Source organism: Papio anubis, chromosome 18 (assembly GCF_008728515.1).
Source record: "Papio anubis isolate 15944 chromosome 18, Panubis1.0, whole genome shotgun sequence".
Classification (NCBI taxonomy): Eukaryota; Metazoa; Chordata; class Mammalia; order Primates; family Cercopithecidae; genus Papio; species Papio anubis.
In genome coordinates this window covers 70,788,347-70,810,690 of record NC_044993.1, presented here as the reverse complement: position 1 = coordinate 70,810,690, position 22,344 = coordinate 70,788,347, and the positions used below count along the sequence as shown (strand labels likewise).

Below are 22,344 nucleotides of genomic sequence, written 5' to 3'. Positions count from 1 at the left end.
ATAGCTATGTGCAGCCACTCCAGCATGATGTTCTCAGGGTAACTAGACTTCTTACACTGGCTCCACGTGCAAGTTCTCCCAGCAAACAAGATAGAGGTTTCAAGGCCTTTTATGACCTCACCCTGGAGGCCACACCGCATCTGTATTTCATTGTATTTCATTGGTAGCAGTCACAAGCTGCCCAGATACAAGGCAGAGGGACAGACGCCCCACTTCTTGATGGGATGAGTGGCAAAAAACATCTGTGACCATGTTTAAAACCCAGAAGATTTGGCTGTTACAGATTTGTGAAATTTTTAAAAGTTAAAAATTATTTAAAAAAAATAAAACCCAGGAGACAAGGTAGTGGAAGTGTGTCCCTCCCATTCACTGACCAAGGTGAGGGGCCTCTAGTCCTTTGCTGCTGACCTTCAGCTTCCCTTCCTCTTAAAAAGGGGTCCTAATTGGGGAGAGATGGCTGAAGAGTTACCATAAAATACCAAGTAGGAGCCAGGTGCAGTGGTTCACATCTTTAATCCCAGCAGTTTGGGAGGACAAGGTGGGAGGATCGCATGAGCCCAGGAGTTCAAGACAAACCTGGGCAACATAGCAAGGCTCTGTCTCTACAAAAAACGAAAAGAGTACAAAGTAGGGCCATTTAGTATGGTTTCATGTTTATTAAAGGTCTTAAGTTTTAGATTTTTGAAGTTATCACCAGTAAAATATCCAGCTGTGGTCTTGTGTTGAGTGTTGAAGATGTTATTTAAATGCAGATATGTAAAATATACCACAATTTTTGTGCTATTTTAATTTTCTAGGAGCCTTAAAAAATGTGTGGCTACTGAAACTGTGCCCCAAAGAGTTAAAGAAATCAGTAACTAACATAAATTCTTGAGTCTGCAGGATGGCAGATGAGAAACAACTTGCTGGCCAGGTGCGGTGGCTCACGCCTGTAATCCCAGCACTTTGGGAGGCTGAGGTGGGTGGATGACTTGAGGTCAGGAGTTCAAGGCCCGGCATGTTGGTGGGCACCTGTAGTCCCAGCTGCTTGGGAGGCTGAGGCAGGAAAATCACTTGAACCTGGGAAGCGGACGTTGCAGTGAGCCTATATCACACTATTGCACTCCAGCCTGGGTGCTGCAGCTAAACTCCTTCTCAAAAAAAAAAAAAAAAAAAAGGAAAAGAGAAGAAACAACTTGCTGAAATGCTGACGAAATGCTGAAATTCCTTCCTTATGAGATAGAAGAACAAGAAGAAGAAATCTGTTGGAGCTAATAAGGCTGACTGGAGTCTGCACAGAACGAGCTTGCTGACGTCACAGCCTGAATTTTCACCACAGGTTTCATGCTGTCCCTGAATTTGCATGAGACCCATTACGTAGCCTGAAGAGATAACTGTGAAAGCCCAAGGACTTTCCAGACGTCCCCTTTCCTTCCACTAATCACCTACTAATCTCAGAATCCACCACCTGAACCTTTTCTAATAAAAATAACTGCCTTAAAGCCAACACGGGACAGCTTTGAGCTTGATATTCTTGTCTCCTTGTGAGTCGACTTGCAATACAAAGCTTTTCTTTTTTCAGAAACCCAGTGTCATGGTATTAGCTTCTAGGGTATCAGGCTGGAATGCAGTGGTGCAATCATGGCTCACTGTAGCCTCGATCTCCTGGACTCATGCGGTCCTCCCACCTCAGCCTCCCAAGCAACTAGGACCACAGGCATTTGCCACCATACCTGGCTAATTTTTGTATTTTTTTGTAGAAATGGTATCTCACTACGTTGTCCTGGCTGGTCCCATGCTCTTGGGCTCAAGTGATCCTTCTGCCTATGCCTTCCAAAGTGCTGGGAAATGCCTCCCAGACTGGAAATATGGGATGGCTTCCCAGTTGTTAAAACACCCTGATTTGGGAGCTGATTGCTTATAAACACTAAGGAAAAGCTAAGAGCTGAGTTTGCCTTCCCATTCTGTTCTCAGGTTTCTTTCCTTATAGAGAGGTTCTGATCATCTACAAGTTTGGCTAAATCTGGGGTGTTTCTCCACTGATTTCCTAAATGTTTATAGTCTTTTTTTTGTAAAATTGGTGATTCAATTTTATTCTTCTCTGAAGTAACAATAGATGTAGAGTCAGACATTTCTTCTGCTTTGAAGAATCTGCATTTTCTCTCCTGATCTCAAAACCTGTAAGAAGAAAAAGAAATTGCAGTTATCACCTTGTCCAAGGAGAAAGAGAGAGGCAGAAAAAAGAGTTGTATTAAAGTAGTAGAGAGAAAATAGAAACTGCTAAATAGAATCCCAAAGGCTTTTATTCCAAGTAAGGCTGAATTTTTCTTTTCTTTCTTCCTGTTTCTTTCCAGTGAACACTCACCTCTCCTGGAGTCAAGTCATTGTTTCTTTCCTTTGGAATCCTGCTATTCCTGCACCCATGGCTCTTCTCTATGCTCCAATGGGAAGTACAGGTCAGGGTTTGGGACTAGATATACTGGTCATAAGAAATACAGGGAACATGATAGTCTGGGTCACACTGATTTTTCCTGAGTTCAGGCTGATTTCCAGGACAGATGGCCTCTCCATATTCATTTCCTTCTAAATTAGGATTATTTCACCTGGAGCCTCTAACAGGCAGTTGGCATTTTTTGAGACAGGGTCTTGCAGTGTCTCCCAGGCTGGACTGCAGTGGCACAATCTCAACTCACTGTAGCCTTGACCTCCCAGGCTTAAGGGATCCTCCCACCTTAGCTTCTGGAGTAGCTGGGACCACAGACATGTGCTACCATGTCCTGATAATTAAAAAAAAATTCTGTAGAGAGAAGGGCTCTCTCTGTTGCCCAGGCTGGTCTTGAACTCCTGGCTCAAGCAATCTTCTTGCCTCGGCCTCCCAAAGTGCTAGGATTACAGGTGTGAGCCACTGTGCCTAGCATAACAGGCAGTTTTTCAACATTAGAACAAAATCTAGGAGTGCAGAAGGCTTACTGCAAAAATAATAAACAGAACAAAAACAAAATAGGGGGAAGATCCTTTTGTGCTCAATTCAAAGCTCTTCTCCAGTCTCTGGGAAGAGGAGTGAATTAATTTTGCTAACGTCAATGCACTGATTTAGTTTTACCTCATTTTTTGAATATTTTGATAATAAAATTATCTAAGTTAGAACCAAAATATCAAGTTAATCGTCCTAAAATTCTGACTATATTAAAACTGAGAACTATTCTCTTATTGAATCCAAGAGAAGAGAGAGGTAAATGTGATAGTTAAACTATGTCCTGGATTAATTTCAGTTAAGAGACTTTCAAATAAGAATTGGTATCTGAGGCCGGGCGCGGTGGCTCAAGCCTGTAATCCCAGCACTTTGGGAGGCCGAGACGGGCGGATCATGAGGTCAGAAGATTGAGACCATCCTGGCTAACATGGTGAAACCCCGTCGCTACCAAAAAATACAAAAAAAAACTAGCCAGGCGAGGTGGCAGGCACCTATAGTCCCAGCTACTCAGGAGGCTGAGGCAGGAGAATGGCGTAAACCCAGGAGGCAGAGCTTGCAGTGAGCTGAGATCCGGCTGGGCGACAGAGTGAGACTCCATCTCAAAAAAAAAAAAAAAAAAAAAAAAAAGAATTGGTATCTGAACTGGTTTGGTTGGCAACCAGCAAAAACAATCTTTGCACATTTGTTTTAGTTGAAGCCTAGAATTAGATTGTCTTGATATTAACCAAAACAAATATCTAACAGTGTTTCCATCAATCCAGAAAATTAGTAAAATGTTCCCCAGTGTGGTCTCCCACGTGTCCTGCCATGCCTTCCCTGACAAAAGTTTGGGTTGTACCCTCTTTCCAAGTTCTTTCCTCTCCCTCCTCATCTCTGACAGTTTATTGGTCTGAAAAAAAGCAAAACAAAAAACGCCGGGCATGGTGGCTTATGCCTGTAATCCCAGCACTTTGGGAGGCCGAGGTGGGCGGATCACCTGAGGTCGCGAGTTCGAGACCAGCCTGACCAACATGGAGAAACGCTGTCTCTACTAAAAATACAAAATTAGCCGGGCATGGTGGCACATGCCTATAATCCCAGCTACTAGGGAGGCTGAGGCAGGAGATTCGCTTGAACCTGGGAGGTGGAGGTTGTGGTGAGCTGAGATCTGTGCCATTGCACTCCAGCCTGGGCAACAAGAGCAAAACTCCGTCTCAAAACAAAACAAAAATAGGTTGGTAAATAGTGATCTAATATGCAAATAGAGGAATACGTCTAAATACTAACATTATCAAACAATATTAGTAAGACAGTTTGGTTAACGTTAATCCAAAGGAAAATTTAAACTCCAGAACATTTTTTTTTTTTTTTTTTGAGACGGAGTCTCACTCTGTCGCCCAGGCTGGAGTGCAGTGGCCGGATCTCAGCTCACTGCAAGCTCCGCCTCCTGGGTTTACGCCATTCTCCTGCCTCAGCCTCCCGAGTAGCTGGGACTACAGGCGCCCGCCACCTCGCCCGGCTAGTTTTTTTGTATTTTTTAGTAGAGATGGGGTTTCACCATGTTAGCCAGGATGGTCTCGATCTCCTGACCTCGTGATCCGCCCGTCTCGGCCTCCCAAAGTGCTGGGATTACAGGCTTGAGCCACCGCGCCCGGCCAACTCCAGAACATTTAATCAACATATAAGTGGAGTAAAATGCGTCATATACCTTTTCATGAAGAAAGGTAATATATTTCATATTAATAAAAATAAAATGCATTTCAAATGAAATGCCATTTAAATTTGCTATTTTTTTATTATCAGATTTCAAAGCTAGGAATAGGATCAAAGAGCATGTGGTACAGGTAAAAGAAAACCCTAAGTCCAGTGCTTTGGGAGGCTGAGGCGGGTGGATCACCTGAGGTCAAGAGTTCGAGACCAGCCTGGCCAACATGGCAAAACCGTGTCTCTACTAAAAATACAAAAATTAGCCGGTGTGGGGGTGTGGTGCCTATAATCCCAGCTACTCAGGAGGCTGAGGCAGGAGAATCACTTGAACCCAAGAGGCGGAGGTTGCAGTGCGCTGAGATCCTGCCACTGCACTCCAGCCTGGGTGACAGGGCGAGACTCCAGGTACTGTTCTAAGCATCCTGTGTAGCTCAGCTTATTTCTTCCTAACCCAGTGATATGAGGTGAGGTGCGTATAGTATTCCCTCAAAATAGATGAGGAAACTGAGGTTTGGTGAGATTACATAATTTGCCTGAGATTACATAGTAAATGTCAGAAAAAAGTGGTTTTGAGGCTACAGTCTAGAATTTATGTCTCTTGAAATAGGAATGTCTAATGATCGTGCCACTGCACTTCAGCCTGGGCGACAGAGCAAGACCCTATCTCAAAAACAAAAAAACAGGAATGCCTAAAACCACCAGAATGGTCCTAGGGAGCAAACAAGATTTTCCAAACTGGACCTTGAGTGCTATGGGGTCGCTGGCTCTGCATTTGCCACGACAGCCTGTGGATCTGTCATCTTCCCTGGAATATAATAAGAAAAAAAAGGCCGGGCGTGGTGGTTCACGCCTGTAACCCCAGCACAGTGGGAGGCTGAGGCGGGCAAATCACTCGAGGTCAGGAATTCAAGACCAGCCTGGCCAACATGGTGAAACCCCGTCTCTACTAAAAATACAAAAATTAGCCGGGCGTAGTGGCGGACACCTGTAATCCCGGCTACTCAGGAGGCTGAGGCAGGAGAATCGCTTGAACCCGGGAGGGGGAGGTTGCAGTCAGCTGAGACTGCGCCATTGAACTCCAGCCTGGGCAACAAGAGCAAAACTCCGTCTCGGAAAAAAATAAATAAATAAAATAAGATAAAATATCAGTACTCTTTTCACCTAGTCATCCCAAACCGACCTCTTCAATCCCATATTACCCTCTACTATCATGGTAACCTCACCTTTGGTGACAGACTAGCTGTGTGACCCCAGGCAAATGACTTATCTCAGTGCCACCACCTGTTGGAAGAGGCTGGTAATAGCATCTGCTTCATACAAACGTGTTTTCAGGATGGATCTGCATATAAGCGCTCAACACACGGTAACTGGTTGTCAGATTCAATCCCAGGACGCTTCCATTTGCGGATCTCACGGCCCGGAGGACCTGGGCCGCCTCACAACTGGGCAGCCCCGCTCACCGACACAAAGCTCACAACCGCGCCCAATAGGGAATCGGCCCTGCGGCCCTCCTGCCACTCGCCCCCAACTATCAAAGTCCACGGCGGAGCTGGAGGCAGATCCCGCCCTTGCTGGGCTGGGCAAGAGACTGAAACTTGGAGAATGCACTGCAGGCGCCGCACGTCTCGGGCAGGTTTAAAATCCGATCTAAAATCGGAAGCAGGTGCCGCGAACCCGGCCCCAAGAGCTCCTCTGGGACGTCCAGCCGCAGAAGAGAGCCCAAAGCACAGCAAGGGGTCTGCGAGGGACTCGGGGTTTCAGAATCGCCCGGCTCTTGGGCCCTCCCCCAGGGCGCACGCGCAGTCGCGAGGCCGCACCGCGGACTGCATCTCCCAGCAGGCCCCGCGCCGCAGGCCACGCGGCGCCACTAACTGGGCAGGCGGCTACCTCCCTAGCCTCCCCGAGATGCCGAGGAGGCTGCAGGGGCGAGTGGGACCATCTTTAGCCAGCCCAGAGTACCCGAAGCGGGTGGGGCCTGGCTTGGGGAAGGATTCATCGGGGGAAGCTTATTAACAATTCAGATTTCCAGGCCTCGCCCCGACACGGACGCACTGGAGAGCGCGTGGCCCTGGGATCTGCGTTTTCGCAAGCCCTCCGGAGTAATTCTAACCCAGGTTGCCCGCCAGTCACAACCGCCTCGGGCTTGTTTTCTTCGCTTGGATCCAGCGGCCCTGCCCCAGCCACTCCCAGAATCTCAGGACGCGCCCCGTGGCCCCGCTTCTCGTCTCCAATTGGTCCCTCGCTCGTCCCGCCCCCGCAGGCAAATCTTCCCTTCTCATTGGTAGGTGGTGAGTGTGTGGCGAACCCTGACCCAATGGGCGCTGTAGTTCGCAAAACGTGACCCGGAAGTTGGTCACGAGCAGGCGCCGTGGGCTTGTGGACGCCTAACTCCCGCGCTGAGACTTCCGGCGTGGGAGCAGAGGTCTGAGTCCTGCGTGGGTAGCCTGTAGGGTGAGAAGCGCGGCGCTCGGTTCCTGTCTCGGGGAAGTCCTGGCACGGACGGGCTACGGGGCCCGCGTGGCGGCGCCTGGGACCTACTGAGGCCTAGGCGTCGGAGCCGTCCGCGCCTGGGCTGGAGCGGGGCCCCTTGGCGTGGACTGGGAGCCTCCGGCCCTGGGCTGCAGCCGGCGCCGTCTCTCCTTACACGGGTTCAGGGCGCCTTCGTAGGCGGGCACGGCTGGTTTCGGGCTAAGGCGCTCTGGAGACCCGACGATGGCGTCGGGCCCGAGCCCCCAGGAACGGGAAGGGCTCCTGATAGTGAAGCTGGAGGAGGACTGCGCCTGGAGCCAGGAGCTGCCCCTGCCTGACCCAGGGCCGAGCCCCGAGGCCTCCCACTTGCGCTTCAGACGGTTCCGCTTCCAAGAGGCAGCTGGTCCTCGCGAAGCCCTCAGCCGGCTCCAAGAGCTTTGCCATGGGTGGCTTCGGCCTGAGATGCGCACGAAAGAGCAGATCTTGGAGCTGCTGGTGCTGGAGCAGTTCCTGACCATCCTGCCCCAGGAGATCCAGAGCAGGGTGCAGGAGCTGCATCCGGAGAGCGGCGAAGAAGCGGTGACCCTTGTGGAGGATATGCAGAGAGAGCTTGGGAGACTGAGACAACAGGTGAGAGAGAGAGCGAGCTGTTTTATCTGTGGTTTGTTTAGCCCCGAGGACTGGGACATTGCGCCCCCGGTCGAATTCAAGTAAATTGCCCTGAGCAGACCTTACATGGGGAAGAACACTCATCCTCCAGATTTTCCCCAAATGAACAGAAAGCAGTGAAGAGTGCCCTGTTTCCACGCGGAGGCAGTGTCCCTGGAACAGTTAGTGTTAGCCGTGGAGTTAGATCGCCAGCATTCAAATCATCAATCTGCTAGTACTAGCTTTGTTACTTTGCCAAGTTACTTGATGTCTTTCGGCCTGTTTTCCTACTCGTAAAATGAGAATATTAACATACTTTATAGGGCTTACAGGGAGAGCAGCGTGTAAAGTTGTGATAACACTGCTAGCTTATAATGAGTGCTTAGTACTTGTTAGCTGTTGTTATATTAGGGTCTACGGTCTGGTCTTCTGCAAAGCTGGGCCTCCGTTAATTGTGAACTTTGAAAGATAATTTGGCACTGAGGCCCTGAGGTCATTGGCCCCCAGGGCTACCCCAATTTAGCTTATCCTATAGTGAGGAATAGAAGCACCTAGGAAAGGTGGGGAGAGCAAAAGGGAGTGAGGTGTATCTTAAGAGCTGTGTGGGGAAGGTGTGCTCTGGGAGTGGGCCCTTTCCCTAACCCCTCGCCCTGCACAGGGGATCAAAAAAGCCTTTAGTGTAAACCAATTTTCTGTTGCCTGGGCCCTAAGGGATGGCCTGAGGTTCTCTGTTGAAGGCTTGCTCTCAGTATCCTATACTAATTTCCCTTCCCTTTGGGCCCTGTTGTGATGATGAGTGATGTGGGTTGGTTCCCAGGTCACAAACCATGGGCGGGGAACAGAAGTGCTTTTGGAGGAGCCTTTGCCTCTGGAAACAGCACGAGAGTCACCGAGCTTCAAGCTGGAGCCAATGGAGACTGAGCGAAGCCCTGGCCCCAGGCTGCAGGAGCTGCTAGGCCCCAGCCCCCAAAGGGACCCCCAGGCTGTAAAGGAGAGGGGTGAGGCACAGTTATCTGGGCAGGTGGGAGGGAGGAGGGGCTTGGGGGTTGCCCCCGACACAAGCAGGATGTCGCATTGGTGCGAAGGAGAAGGAATTGCTGAAGTTAAGGTTCACACATGTGGAATGAAAGACCTGCAGTTGGTGGTGTGGGTTCTCCTGGGGCTGGGGGAAGGGAAGGGAGTCTCAGTGCAGCCCTTTTTTATGTACAACAGAGGCGATTTAGAACCACTTGAATGGTGAGGGGTTTGGAGTGCTACTCTTGGTATTCCTTCCCTCTAACCCTGTCATTTTGGATATCAGTTTATTAGGCCTTTGGGCAGTTTAGTGTCATCCCCAAAAGCAGAGACTGGGTGTTGGGGAATGGATACTGTGTTTTAATAATCCTTGGGTTGCCAAGAGTTAGGAATGCCATTCTCATTATAATTTCTGTCACCTTCAGCATTATCTGCTCCCTGGCTTTCTCTTTTTCCTCCTGAAGGGAACATGGAAGACAAGGAGATGACTGGGCCCCAGGTGATGTGGAAGTTTCCATTGTCTTCCCCCAGCACCCTTCCTCTGCTGAGTGTTGGGGGTGGGGGGTTCTCCACGTGGAAGGTCCTTTCTCCCTTACCACAGCGTCTCCCCCACTGCTTTTGTCTCTTTCACACCTCACTTGTAGACCTGACACCCTTCTTCCCCTATGACGTGTGCTTGGCATCCCTGGATTTTGCCCCTTTAACCCATGATTCTGCTTGAATTGTTCTTGGTGCATCAGGGGCTAAAGGAGATCTTGTGCTGTTTCAGTTGCCTGAGAGCTTAGAGGACGTGGCAATGTACATCTCCCAGGAGGAGTGGGGGCATCAGGATCCTAGTAAGAGGGCCCTCTCCAGGGACACGGTGCAGGAGAGTTATGAGAATGTGGACTCACTGGGTAAGGACTTCTTTTCCAGGGATGATGACTGCGCCATTTCTGACCAGGATTTTGCCCCTTATTCATTCACCTCCTGGACACAGACTCTGAGTTTTGCCAAGAAGCCTCCACAGGAGACTTCCCTTTGTCTAAAGTTCCCTGTATGAGAGTCATGTATCTGCCAAGTGGCACAGTTGGCACAGGCAGCCCTGGACTGGAATCCCAGCTGCCAGAGCCTAAGGCGAGTCTGAGCCATATGGACTTCCCAGGGCAGAGCAAATCCAATGCAGTGACAACCTGCCAGCGTCACACACATGCAGTGTCCCAGGATGCTGGGGGGGCTCTAAATGGTTAATTCCTTGCAATTTTGAGATGCTTATTCTTCTGAGCTTGCCAGTGTTTCCTGTGCTCCATTACTGTTTCTGGGCTCATCCCCAAAGACAAAAATTTCAGGGGTAGTGGGATCAACATTCCAGCCTATCATCTCTCACAGACCATAAAAATTTAGAAAGCGGGGAGGGTCTTGTGGAAATTTGGAAACAATGTATAGCTCTAAATCATAAATTAGGATGCACCTATGTCTTGTACTGTTACTCAGAGTTTTAAAATTATGCCTGCGGAATATAACACACTGACATATGGTTGGATTTAGGTGGAGGATATGCTGGTATGTATTATACAATTCCCTCAACTTTTCTGTATGTATGAGAAATTCTTTTAATGAAAAGTTGGGGGAAGTCTTAAGACTGTGTGTACATTATGATTATACCTATGTTGAAACACACCAGTAGAAAGACTCACTGCAGGCTGGGCATGGTGGCGCCTGTAATCCCAGCACTTAGGGAGGCTGAGATGGAAGGAGTGCTTGATCCCAGGAGTTCAAGACCAGCCTGGGCAATATAGGGAGACCCCGTATCTTTATTTAAAAAAAAAAAAAAAAAGGTATCCTGGTGTGGTAGTGTGTACTTTTGTAGTCCCAGTTACTCAGGAGGCTGAGGGGAAAATCACCTGAGCCCGGTAGGTCAAGACTGCAGTGAACTATGATGATGCCACTGCACCTCAGCCTAGGTGAGAGTGAGACTCTGTTTCAAAACAAACAAAAAAGACACACTGCACATTGTTTCCATATATCAGGTTTGCCTAAAAAGTATCATGATTATACATTTGTTGACACTAATTCTGTAAACGCAGTCAGTCTCGGCTCACCATAACCTCTGCCTCCCAGGTTCAAGTGATTCTCCTGCCTCAGCCTCCCAAGTAGCTGGGATTACAGGCATGCGCCACCATGCTTGGCTAATTTTTTGTATTTTTAGTAGAGACGGTTTCTCCATGTTGGTCAGGCTGGTCTTGAACTCCTGATCTCAGGTGATCCACCCACCTCGGCCTCCCAAAGTGCTGGGATTACAGGCATGAGCCACCGCACCCGGCCTTTTATTTTATTTTTTTCTTTTTTTTTTTTTGAGTGATGAGTCTCACTCTGTTGCCCAGGCTCCTCTCGAACTTCTGGGCTCAAGCAATCTTCCTGGCTCAGCCTGTGTGCCACTGTACCAGTTTCCATATTACTTTTCACTGCTGTGATGTCCAAAGTTGAACATGGCCCTCTTAGTGAGAGATTGCTAAATAGCAAAAGATCACATTACAGCTTGTTGGAATTAAACTTCTGTTGGAGTCCATGTTTGCTGGAGGTGGAGGTTTTTGTTTTTCTTTTTGGCACAGCACAGAAATGGCACTTGTGGGTTTTAATCTCATGGTCCTCTTAGAGCCCTGGGTCCTTTTCTGATTGTCTATTATGTTATATTTTCTTTCCCTGGAGTTGCCCAGTCAAATTAGTTCTATTTTGTATTTATATGTAGAGACAAGGTTCTTTTATGATATTAAATGTATTATTCAAGGAACTGACCATGTTCATTTTATAGTTGTTTTAATTACAGTAGTGTACATTCTCATTGCAAAAAAACGTTCCAGCCGGGCGCGGTGGCTCACGCCTGTAATCCCAGCACTTTGGGAGACCGAGGTGGGCGGATCACAAGGTCAGGAGATCGAGACCATCCTGGCTAACACGGTGAAACCCTGTCTGGCTGGGCGCGGTGGCTCAAGCCTGTAATCCCAGCACTTTGGGAGGCCGAGACGGGCGGATCACGAGGTCAGGAGATCGAGACCATCCTGGCTAACACGGTGAAACCCCGTCTCTACTAAAAATACAAAAAATTAGCTGGGCGTGATGGCAGGCGCCTGTAGTCCCAGCTACTCGGGAGGCTGAGGCAGGAGAATGGCGTGATCCCAGAAGGCAGAGCTTGCAGTGAGCCAAGATCGTGCCACTGCACTCCAGCCTGGGTGACAGAGCGAGACTCCGTCTCAAAAAAAAAGAAAAAAAAAATTGGCTGGGCTTGGTGGCTCACGCCTGTAATCTCAGCATTTTGGGAGGCCGAGGCAGGCAGATCACTTGAAGTCAGGATTTGGAGACCAGCCTGGCCAACATGGTGAAACTCCGTCTCTACTAAAAATACAAAAATTAGCCGTGTGTGGTGGTGCATGCCTGTAATCCCAGCTACTTGGGAGGCTGAGGCAGAAGAATTTCTTGAACCTGGGAGGCAGAGGTTGCAGTGAGCCGAGATGATGCCACTGCACTCCCGCTTGGGCGACAGAGTGAGACTCTGTCTCAATAAAAATTGTCTCCCTCCCCTAATTTCTTTCTCTAGAGGTATCCACTGGGGACAGTTTGTGTATATTCCAAGTAACTGCTGTCAGATTTATGGAGCATTCTGTATCTATCCACTGAGGGCAGGGAACAAGACTATCTTTGTTTCCCTACCCTGGTAGAGGAAAGTGACAATACAGAAATCTGTTTCTTTCATTGTGAACAGAGTCTCACATTCCCAGTCAGGAGGTCCCAGGCACCCAGGTGGGACAAGGAGGAAAGCTATGGGATCCGAGTGTCCAGAGCTGCAAGGAAGGCCTGAGCCCCAGAGGTGCAACTCCAGGTAAGGAATGAAGACGAGTGGCCTGCCCAGCAAGCAGCAAGGTTCTCGCAGTTAAGAGTGAGGCATGATTTTGTTTTGTTTTGCTTTGAGATGGAGTTTCATTTTTGTTGCCCAGGCTGGAGTGCAGTGGTGCGATCTTGGCTCACCACAACCTCCGCTTCCCGGGTTCAAGCGATTCTCCTGCCTCACCCTCCCAAGTAGCTGGGATTACAGGCATGCACCACCACGCCCTGCTAATTTTTTGTATTTTTAGTAGAGTTGGGGTTTCTCCATGTTGGTCAGGCTGGTCTCCAACTCCTGACCTCAGGTGATCCACCCGCCTCAGCCTCCCAAAGTGCTGGGATTACAAGCATGAGCCACCATGCCCAGCAGAGTGAGGCATTTGAGGATTTGGGTGCAGGGCCAGCCCACCACAGCTGCCAGAGAGGTACATTATGTCCTTTCCCCCTGCCATTCTCCATCCCAGTGAGGCAAGTGAGGAACCCAGGGTGCAGAGTTCAAGGAGGCCCTTAACTCTTGAGCTCACTTGTCCCACCCTAGTCTCAGCCCTGCTTCATCCCACCCATTCCTGAGGGGCAGAAGCGAGAGGCTCAGCTGGAAAGGAAAATTGTAAGACTGGTCTTGGCTCTGATTCCTTGATCAGTGGCCCCACCCTTTATCCTGATGCTTCTCCAGAGTGTTTTACCTTTAGGAGAGGATGGGAGACTGAGGTAGAAGCAGCCCTTCTGGGCCGCTGACCTAACAGGCAGCAGCAGACAGGTGGGATTTTCTTTTCTCCAGCATAGAAATAATATATGGGTTTGGTGTCTCTCTTTCTACCAGGAGAAGAGAAATTTGAGAACCCGGAAGAAGGTGTTCCGTCTGTGTCCTCTGAGAACACCCACCCTCAGGTGCTGCTTCCTGACCAGGCCAGAGGAGAGGTGCCCTGGAGTCCTGAGCTGGGAAGACCTCGTGACCGGCAGCAAGGGGATTGGGCGCCTCCCCCAGAGGGTGGAATGGAGCAGGCCTTGGCAGGAGCCTCAAGTGGCAGAGAACTGGGGCGACCAAAGGAACTGCAGCCGAAGAAACTCCATTTATGTCCCTTGTGTGGCAAAAATTTCTCTAACAACTCAAACCTAATTAGGCACCAGAGAATACATGCAGCTGAAAGACTGTGTATGGGTGTGGACTGCAGTGAAATCTTTGGTGGGAACCCACGTTTCCTGTCACTACACAGAGCACACCTGGGAGAGGAGGCCCACAAGTGCCTTGAATGTGGGAAATGCTTCAGTCAGAACACCCATCTGACTCGCCACCAGCGCACCCACACGGGCGAGAAGCCCTATCAGTGCAACATTTGTGGAAAATGTTTCTCCTGCAACTCCAACCTCCACAGGCACCAGAGAACACACACAGGGGAGAAGCCCTACAAGTGCCCTGAGTGTGGGGAGATCTTTGCTCACAGTTCCAACCTCCTTCGGCACCAGAGAATTCACACCGGAGAGCGACCTTATAAGTGTCCCGAGTGTGGGAAAAGTTTCTCTCGGAGTTCACACCTTGTCATTCACGAAAGAACTCATGAGAGAGAGAGACTTTACCCCTTCTCTGAGTGTGGGGAAGCCGTGAGTGATAGCACCCCCTTTCTTACAAACCATGGAGCCCACAAGGCGGAGAAGAAGCTCTTTGAATGTTTGACTTGTGGGAAAAGCTTCCGGCAGGGCATGCACCTCACCAGACATCAGAGAACACACACAGGAGAGAAACCGTATAAATGTACCCTTTGTGGGGAAAACTTCTCTCATAGATCCAACTTAATCAGGCACCAGAGAATCCACACAGGAGAAAAACCCTATACCTGTCATGAGTGTGGAGACAGTTTTTCACACAGCTCCAATCGGATTCGCCACCTGAGAACGCATACAGGAGAGAGACCCTATAAATGTTCTGAATGTGGAGAAAGCTTCTCTCGGAGTTCCCGTCTTATGAGTCATCAGAGAACTCACACGGGTTAGTAACAGTGGGGTTTCTCTTTGCCCCAGGTGAGGTGGCATATTCAGAGGAGCCTGTTGGCAAGAGCTAGTATTCCCTGCCCAGCCAACCAAATGACCTCTGCATTCTTTAGGTAATTGGGGCTCATTGAGAGGGAAGTACAGAGGCAGCAGAGGATTGGCATAAAACTGAAAAGGAGTTCCGTCTGCATGAGAAAGGATAGCAAGTCTCTGAGGTGACCTCAGGGTGGAATTCTCTGTTAAGTCCACCCTGCCCCAGGGTGCTCCTACCCTCTTGGTCTTTTTAGCCAAGGTGTGATTTAGGCACCTGACTGTCCAGTTTACCTTAACAACTTTGGGAATCCATGTGATGATTTTGATACTTCTTCCACATTTGGGACATTCAGCAGGAGCATTTGGGCTTCTGGGGCCCCTGAGACCAAAGAAGAGGGGCCAAGTGCCCTGGGAAATCAGCTGAAGATCAACAAAAGACTGGTTGTGAGTTGCACCTGTCCTGAAGGCCCCAGTTGGGAAGCCATGGGCAGTCCAGATCAAGCCACCAAGTGCCCTATGACGGCCTAACAGGAGTGCCCATTGGCAGATCACATATGTAAATGTGACCTCAGACAAAAAGGAACCAGAGGACTAAGGGCAATAATAAGGTGGAATTTGCAGGTCAGCCCAGGAATTGGCAGAGGAAGTGGGTGTTTGATAACCCTTTGTGGAGAATGCGATTCCCCACCTGTGTGAGAAAAATAAACAGCTCTGGAGTCTTGTTCCTGACTCCAGAGGAACAAGAGTGTTCTAGAAAAGAGATTCCCTGGAAAATTGAAAATGTGGATCCTAGGGGGGAAATTAGGGATGTGTCTTTCCATGTTGAAAATGTTTGGATAGGAATAAATATCTTCAGGAAACATACATGTGTGTGAGTCTTCATTGAAAGTCGCTGTCTAGAACCCCGAGTGTTGATCTGTCTCCCCTCTGCCTTGGTCAGAGGCCCTGCTTTCTCATAGACTTACTGTGTTGGTCAGGAAGATTCTGACAAGGCAGCAGACAGGGAGAGGCAGGTGAGGGCCTGGCAGCCTTCAGGCTGGGACTGCCATGTGGTAACAAAGGATCAAGCCAAATGGCTGCTGGGGTGATGCTGTCATAGGGTCTCTAGAAAGCATTCATTCCTTCTGCAGTCTATAACAGTAAAAATGTTTCCAATTCTTTGTTTAGAATGTTACCGTTCTTGTTCAGTAGCTGAGGAAGATCTGACTCTTGGAGGACAGGATATTTTGGTCTTGCAACTGGTTTCCAGGGTAGAAGCTAAGATGGTCCCAGTATAATTGAGTTATTGATTATTAATGGTGGGAAGATACAGGGGATGGCACAATTATTAAGGGAAAACAGTATATTTATTTTTTGGTAGAGACGGGGTCTCACTGTTTGCCCAGGCTGGTCTTGAGTTCCTGAGTTCAAGCGCTCTTCCCATCTTGGCCTCTCAAAGTGCTGGGATTACTAGCATTACATTTTAGAATGGCATATCAGAAATAGCAATTCTAGTAGTGTGTATCTGTGGAAAACGGGGGAGTATTCTAAGAGCAGGAAATCAGATGCCAGGAAAACACCTCAGGATATGGTCCTGGAGGAAGGTATCCAGCTGTTCTTTGGGTGAAAAAGATGAAGAAACAGTCCTTTGGCAATAGGTTGATGGATATAGCAACTTGAAGTCATGGAAACAGTGCTCCGTTGGTCCTCCTCTCAGCCCTGCCTTAGTTTAGTATGAGTTTTTCTTTGGTTGTCTGAGCCAGTTTTTAAATATCTCACTATTTCTCATTTCTGTAACTTCCTCTTAATCAGCTTGTTCACAGAGGAGGGCAGTGGTGGTGTGGGGGTTGAGGGCAGGGAAGTGGAGGCTTAGGATTAGAGAGATCAGTGTAGGATCAACAGTGGTGGGAGCAGGAACACACTCCAGTGGAGCAGTGCAGGGTCAGCCAGGCTGCTGATGCCATGAACTGGGTGGAATGTAAAGCTGGTGTTCCTACAAAGCACTCTGGTTAAGATGGCAGTTTATGTGGACAGACTGGAAAGCGCCCCTTCCATCTACTCTCCCTCGGTAACATCACCCACACAGATCTTATGATGTGGTCCAACTGATGCTGCTCATACTTGGAACACTGCAGCTTGAAGCTAGAAAATGACTCTCAGGTATTTGCCCTAAAAAGGCGTTCCAGTGGAAACCTTCACTCAATCTTCAGTCTAGTTCCCCTTCCAGCAAACTTCACATGCGTAGCTGTTCTTGGCTTGTTTTAATGAGATGACATCACAGAAAATAACTACATAAAGCAGCACCATGCCTGGCATGTAAGGAAGTATTTGTGCCAACCGTCGACAGATGATCCAAAAGATTTCCTTCTAAGCACCTAACACTGACTGAGGTCACTAAGACCACACTGGCAGCAATTTCAGGGACTGATGACATCTCCTTCCCTTGTACTCATCTTTCAGAGAGCAGGTCTGATTCCCTTACTGCAGGCCCCCATGAAGTCTGATACCGTTTGACTCTGTGTCCCCACCCAAATCTCATCTCTAATTGTTATCCCCACATGTCAAGGGAGGGACCTGGTGGGAAGTGCTTGGATCATGGGGACGGTTTTCCCCCATGCTATTCTCGTGATACTGAATTCTCCCGAGAGCTGATGATTTTAAAAGTGTGGCAGTTCCCCCTTCACTTGCGTGCTTGCTTCCCCTTTGCCTTCCACCATGATTGTAAGTTTCTTAAGGCCTCCCCAGCCACACAGAACTGAGTCAATTAAACCTCTTGTTTATAAATTATGCAATCTCTGTATCTTCATAGCAGTGTGAGAACTAGGTCACTGCAAGAGATGTCCAAGTTAGTGCTTTTTCATACATACTTTTTTACATTAATACTTTACCCACTAGGGGTCTTGTAAAAGAAGCCAAAACCGAGTTTAAGTGGCACTTATGTCAAAGGGAGACTAGCCCTGGGACAATAAGGACCTCTAGCCCCTAAGTCCAAATGGGTACAAAGGGGTCTTGGGAGATGTGGAGTGACCCTAAGCAGCAGCCACACATCCTTAGCAAAGGTAGCACATGAAACCAGCAGGAAGGCTGGTGGGTGAGCAGCAGTGCCACATCTAAGCAGTGTGAAAAGGCCTGGCAGGGTCAGGGTGGGGAGCAATACTGACAAAGCCAGAGGTGGGACACAGACTGGAAGCAAGTGTTTTAAAAGCACTGAATTTCTCAGAAAAACCCATCAGAAGTCACTTTAAAAGTTTTGATTGCTGTAATGAAAGAACTTTTGGGTCTCGGCACTGTAATCTGAAATTTGAGGGCTTAGACTCCACTTTTTGTTTTGTTTGAGATGGAGTCTCGCTCTGTCTCCCAGGCTGGGGTGCAGTGGCGCACTCTCTGCTCACCTCAAGCTTCGCCTCCCGGGTTCACGCCATTCTCCTGCCTCAGCCTCCCGAGTAGCTGGGACTACAGGCGCCTGGCACCACGCCCGGCTAAGTTTTTGTGTTTTTAGTAGACACGGGGTTTCACCATGTTAGCCAGGATGGTCTTGATCTCCTGCCCTCGTGATCCACCCACCTCAGCCTCCCAAAGTGCTGGGATTACAGGCGTGAGCCACCGCGCCCTCCTGGCCTAGACTCAGCACTTTTTAAAGAAGAGTTTACTGTAGATTCATTACATTAACTGATACAATTTAGGAATGTGCAAAGTCAGCACTGCTTTAAAACTTGTAATTTTTGTAAATGTTTCACATGCATTTGAAACAACTAAGTATTGTAAAGTGTCTTAATGTGTGTTACAGGAAAACCAACTAGCAAATTTCTTAGCACTAGGAGACTTAATTTTGGGGGTCAGGAACTCAGGAATAGCTAGATGAATTCAAGCAAAATGCATTTATTTATATGAAGTATTTTCTTTTACTCTTCAGTCTAGCTTGCGAGCATTCCCAATTAAAAATTGACTTCTGTTCTTGAAAGGGCAGTTAATATTTCCTTCCCATCATACACTTTTTAATAAGAGCAGCTAAACCTTGCCTGAGTGGTGCAGTGAAGAGGCACTGGGATGATCTAGGTTAAGTTCAACAACGACAAAATGGTTGAGGAAAAACGACTCAGATCACAAAAAAATTCCGATCTTCCAGTTAATGTTACTGTTCTCAATTAGCTACAGAGACACCTTAAATGTCTCAAAACATTCCGTCAGAAATCTGGTGGCTCTCAAGCATCCCCAACCTGCTCCAAGGAGAGTAATATTTCTCCAGGCAGCGAGAACGGGAAAGAAAAACATTAAGGAGTATCGTTCTCAAGTCCAGGCTATGCTTTTGGACATCATGAGGAATTGCTTGCCCTCCATTACGTCCAGGGGGGCCAGTTCCCTACTTCTGAGGTGCTGCTGCCCTTGAGGGAGTTCTCGGCTCTGCTGGGCTTCTCGGGAGGAGTCCAGCCCCAGCACACGGCACAAGGGTGAGTGCCTGGGCTTCCCGGAGAAGTTCCAGTCCCCAGGAGTGATTTGCAGAACCAGAGACTCCCTTTTCAGGCTTGGGCAAAGCAGACGACTCCTGCTCCGCATCGGCTCACACGCGGCCGGGCCCACGAGCATCCTCCAACCGCCGTCCCGGGCCTCGGGGCTGCCGCTCCCCTCAGCTTCGGCTGTGCCCCTAGAGGTGAAGGCCGCCCTGCGCCCGGTCCCAGCCTTTCCCTCCCCTCTGGCCGGTCCTACTTCCCGCGGCCGTCCTGGGACCTGTGCCCAAACCCCTGGGGCCACGATCACGCCCCTCCCCTTCCTTCCCGCGTTCCCGCCCGGGTGGTGTACGGTGGTTCCGGGCCGCACGCACAGCCGCAGGGGTTTCCTCTCCTAGACTCGAGGCGGTGGCGCACCTGCAACCTCTAAAACTCCCCTGTCGACCCTCGCGGTCTAGCGGGAGGCGCGGAGGGCCGAGCAAGGCGATGGGAGAGCCGAGCCGGGGTGCGTGCGAGCGGGCGCCGGGAAAGCGCGGGGCCGCCCTAGGGGCTGGGCCTCTCTTTAAACAGTGGGAGGCCCACGAAGCGTCTAAAGCCCGAGGCTTCTCTTTTTGAGTTCGCTCTCTTCTGGTACAGGGTCGGAAAGAATGGAGAGGGGACAGAAAAGGAAGGCAGGGCAACTGAAGAGGCAGAGTCGAGGCAGAGGGTCAACGGGGCCTGGACCAGGGCAGGGCAGTGAGGAGGAAGAGTAGAGACGAGAGATCCAGGAAGTGTAGCGGTCAAGACTACGTGGGCCGAGACCCGTCTAAAATCGTAGGATGTCCCCCAAAGACCCTGGCCTTGACCTCTTTCCTGCTCTTCTCCGCCAGAGGCCCCCAAGGCAACGGTCCAGGGACCTTTCAGCTTGCCTGGGACATCGCAGAGACTGAGCCCCTGCGTCACAAATTTAAAGCCCATCTCAAAAGTCACGCACTGTCCTCTCAGACACCTCCCCTGCTATCCAAGTCTCAAAGCCCCTTCCTATGTTCACTTTGGTTCCCGCCCTTACACATCCCATGGTGGTTTGTTCTCATTCATTTTCTTGGTTATTCAGAGCTGAATCTCCAACAACATGCTTATTGTCTAGTGACATGAAACAGTTAACAGGAAGTTTCCAGAATCAATGAGTACTTTTGAAAACTGGGGTGACTTTCGGTCACTCTAGGAATTTATTATCACTAAAAAGAATGATGTTTGATGCAAAGACCCAAACTAAAAGGAACTAGAGAACTGCCCAGAGTCCTCATCTGCCATTCCCCTCCACTTCCACAATCCATCCTGTCCCAGGCTTGTAAGGTCTTTGAAAAGAGGCAAAACAACAAGCAAAGAGTAATTACTGCCCTCGCCCGCACCCAACCCCAGCGTGCGGTCATTATGGACTAATCTGAGAAAAAAAAAAAAGTCAAGCTGCTTCATGTGAAAGGTCTCCCACCTTCCACCAAGCTGCAGACTGAATAAGCCAGGGAAGCACAAATCAAGCCAAAACTGAATGTAAAAAGGATGCCCAGTGGCAATGTGGATACACTTTGTCTACAAGTTCTGGGTAATAAGACAAAAAAGAGATAACTACTGAATTTACAAGGTGAAAATATCAGCAATCACTACTAATAAAAAAGGATCCCACTTACAGCAACAACAAACCTACCTAGGAAGAATAAAAAATATGAGAACTCCATTAAAGGAAAACTGCACTTACAATTTGAAAGGAGAAAAAAGGAATGTAAATTCTTCCCAATTTTACTTAAGTTATGAATAAATTCCCAGAGGGAGTTGGTGTCTGGAGGAGGCTTGAATAAATTTTATGCTGAAGGTGACTCAGGATAGTAAAAATAGCTTGTATATTTTCAAACATGGAAAGTGGGCATTTGCTTTTTATTAAAATTCACAGGCTGGGCGCGGTGGCTCACACCTGTAATCCCAGCACTTTGGGAGGCTGAGGCAGGCGGATCACGAGGTCAGGCGTTCAAGACCAACCTGACCAACATGGTGAAACCGCATCTCTACTAAAAATACAAAAATTAGTCGGGTGTGGTGGCGCATGCCTGTAATCCCAGCTACTCAGGAGGCTGAGACAGGAGCATTGCTTGAACCCGGGAGGCGGGGGTTGCAGTGAGCTGAGATCGTGCACTGCACTCCAGCTTAAGTGACAGAGTGAGACTCCATCTTAAAAAAAAAAAGAAAAAAGAAAAAAAAGAAAAATTCACATTAACCAGTAATGAAAACGGCAAGGTACTAGAGCAAGAGTAGACACCAGTAGTACTGTATTTAGTCACTAATTTTATACTATAATTGCCTAGTATTCACCAGTGTAATAGAATATGCATCTCGGAAACAGATTCTTGAATATATGAGAAAGGAAACACTGAAAGCCAATAACTAATTATCCAAAGCAAGCTTATTATTTGCAAATATCAACTCACCTGACACCTTATATTATACTAAATAGGGAACAGCCATAAAGATACCATTCTTTTGGTTACAAAATTAGCAAAAACTAACAGCATAACAATATTCAATGTTGGGATTGGTGCATAGGGAGAAGTACTTTCAAAATAATGGCGGGAATGTGAAAGCAATTTAACAGTGTGTATCGAAGTTTTTTCAAAAGTTCATTCTTTGACCTGGTAGTTCAACTGATGTTACATCCCCTGGTGGGGTATTAAAAAACCATCCATGGCCGGGCGCGGTGGCTCACGCCTGTAATCCCAGCACTTTGGGAGGCCGAGGCAGGCGGATCACGAGGTCAGGAGATCGAGACCATCCTGGCTAACACGGTGAAACCCCGTCTCTACTAAAAATGCAAAAAATTAGCCGGGCGAGGCGGCGGGCGCCTGTAGTCCCAGCTACTCGGGAGGCTGAGGCAGGAGAATGGCGTGAACCCGGGAGGCGGAGCTTGCAGTGAGCCGAGATCGCGCCACTGCACTCCAGCCTGGGCGACTAAGCGAGACTCTGTCTCAAAAAAAAAAAAGAAAAACAAAAAACAAAAAACAAAACCATCCATTGTGAAGTTAAGAGATTTTAATGATCTAAGGGAAACTCTAAGAAATAGTGCAGCATGAATGATGGTTAAAAGCCTGAGATTTGGCATTAAATAGAATTTAAGTCTCATCTCTGCTATTTACTAGTTTATGTGACCTTTGTTACTTAATCTGTTTCCTTATGTATTTGAAAAGGGAATGCATTATTATGAAGACTAACATATATATACAATCCTATATACTCAATAAATGCTAA

The 22,344-nt window shown here is 48.5% G+C and overlaps 1 protein-coding gene across 3 annotated transcripts; it reads left to right on the top strand.

The window, feature by feature from the left end:
- Positions 1–6,502: 6,502 nt before the first annotated feature.
- ZNF263 (zinc finger protein 263) lies at positions 6,503–15,511 on the top strand. Of its 3 annotated transcripts, none has more exons than XM_009195834.4 (6): positions 6,503–7,738; positions 8,574–8,754; positions 9,235–9,269; positions 9,540–9,666; positions 12,510–12,626; positions 13,449–15,511. In XM_009195834.4, exons 1-6 carry the CDS (start codon positions 7,352–7,354, stop codon positions 14,615–14,617), a joined length of 2,016 nt encoding a protein of 671 aa, XP_009194098.1. In that variant the 5' UTR covers positions 6,503–7,351; the 3' UTR covers positions 14,618–15,511. The 3 variants fall into 3 exon arrangements, with proteins under 3 accessions (XP_009194098.1, XP_003916490.1, XP_009194099.1); XM_003916441.5 differs by having other exon boundaries at positions 9,196–9,269; XM_009195835.4 differs by lacking the exons at positions 8,574–8,754; positions 9,235–9,269.
- The last annotated feature ends 6,833 nt before the right edge of the window (positions 15,512–22,344 follow it).

What these genes read in the sequence shown, in the direction of transcription:
- ZNF263 (XM_003916441.5), top strand. Translation starts at nt 7,352, where the DNA reads ATGGCGTCGGGCCCGAGCCCCCAGGAACGGGAAGGGCTCCTGATAGTG. An exon ending in AGGAGATGACTGGGCCCCAG is followed by an intron (nt 9,270 to 9,539) that starts GTGATGTGGAAG and finishes GTGCTGTTTCAG; the next exon opens with TTGCCTGAGAGCTTAGAGGA. An exon ending in TGAGAATGTGGACTCACTGG is followed by an intron (nt 9,667 to 12,509) that starts GTAAGGACTTCT and finishes CATTGTGAACAG; the next exon opens with AGTCTCACATTCCCAGTCAG.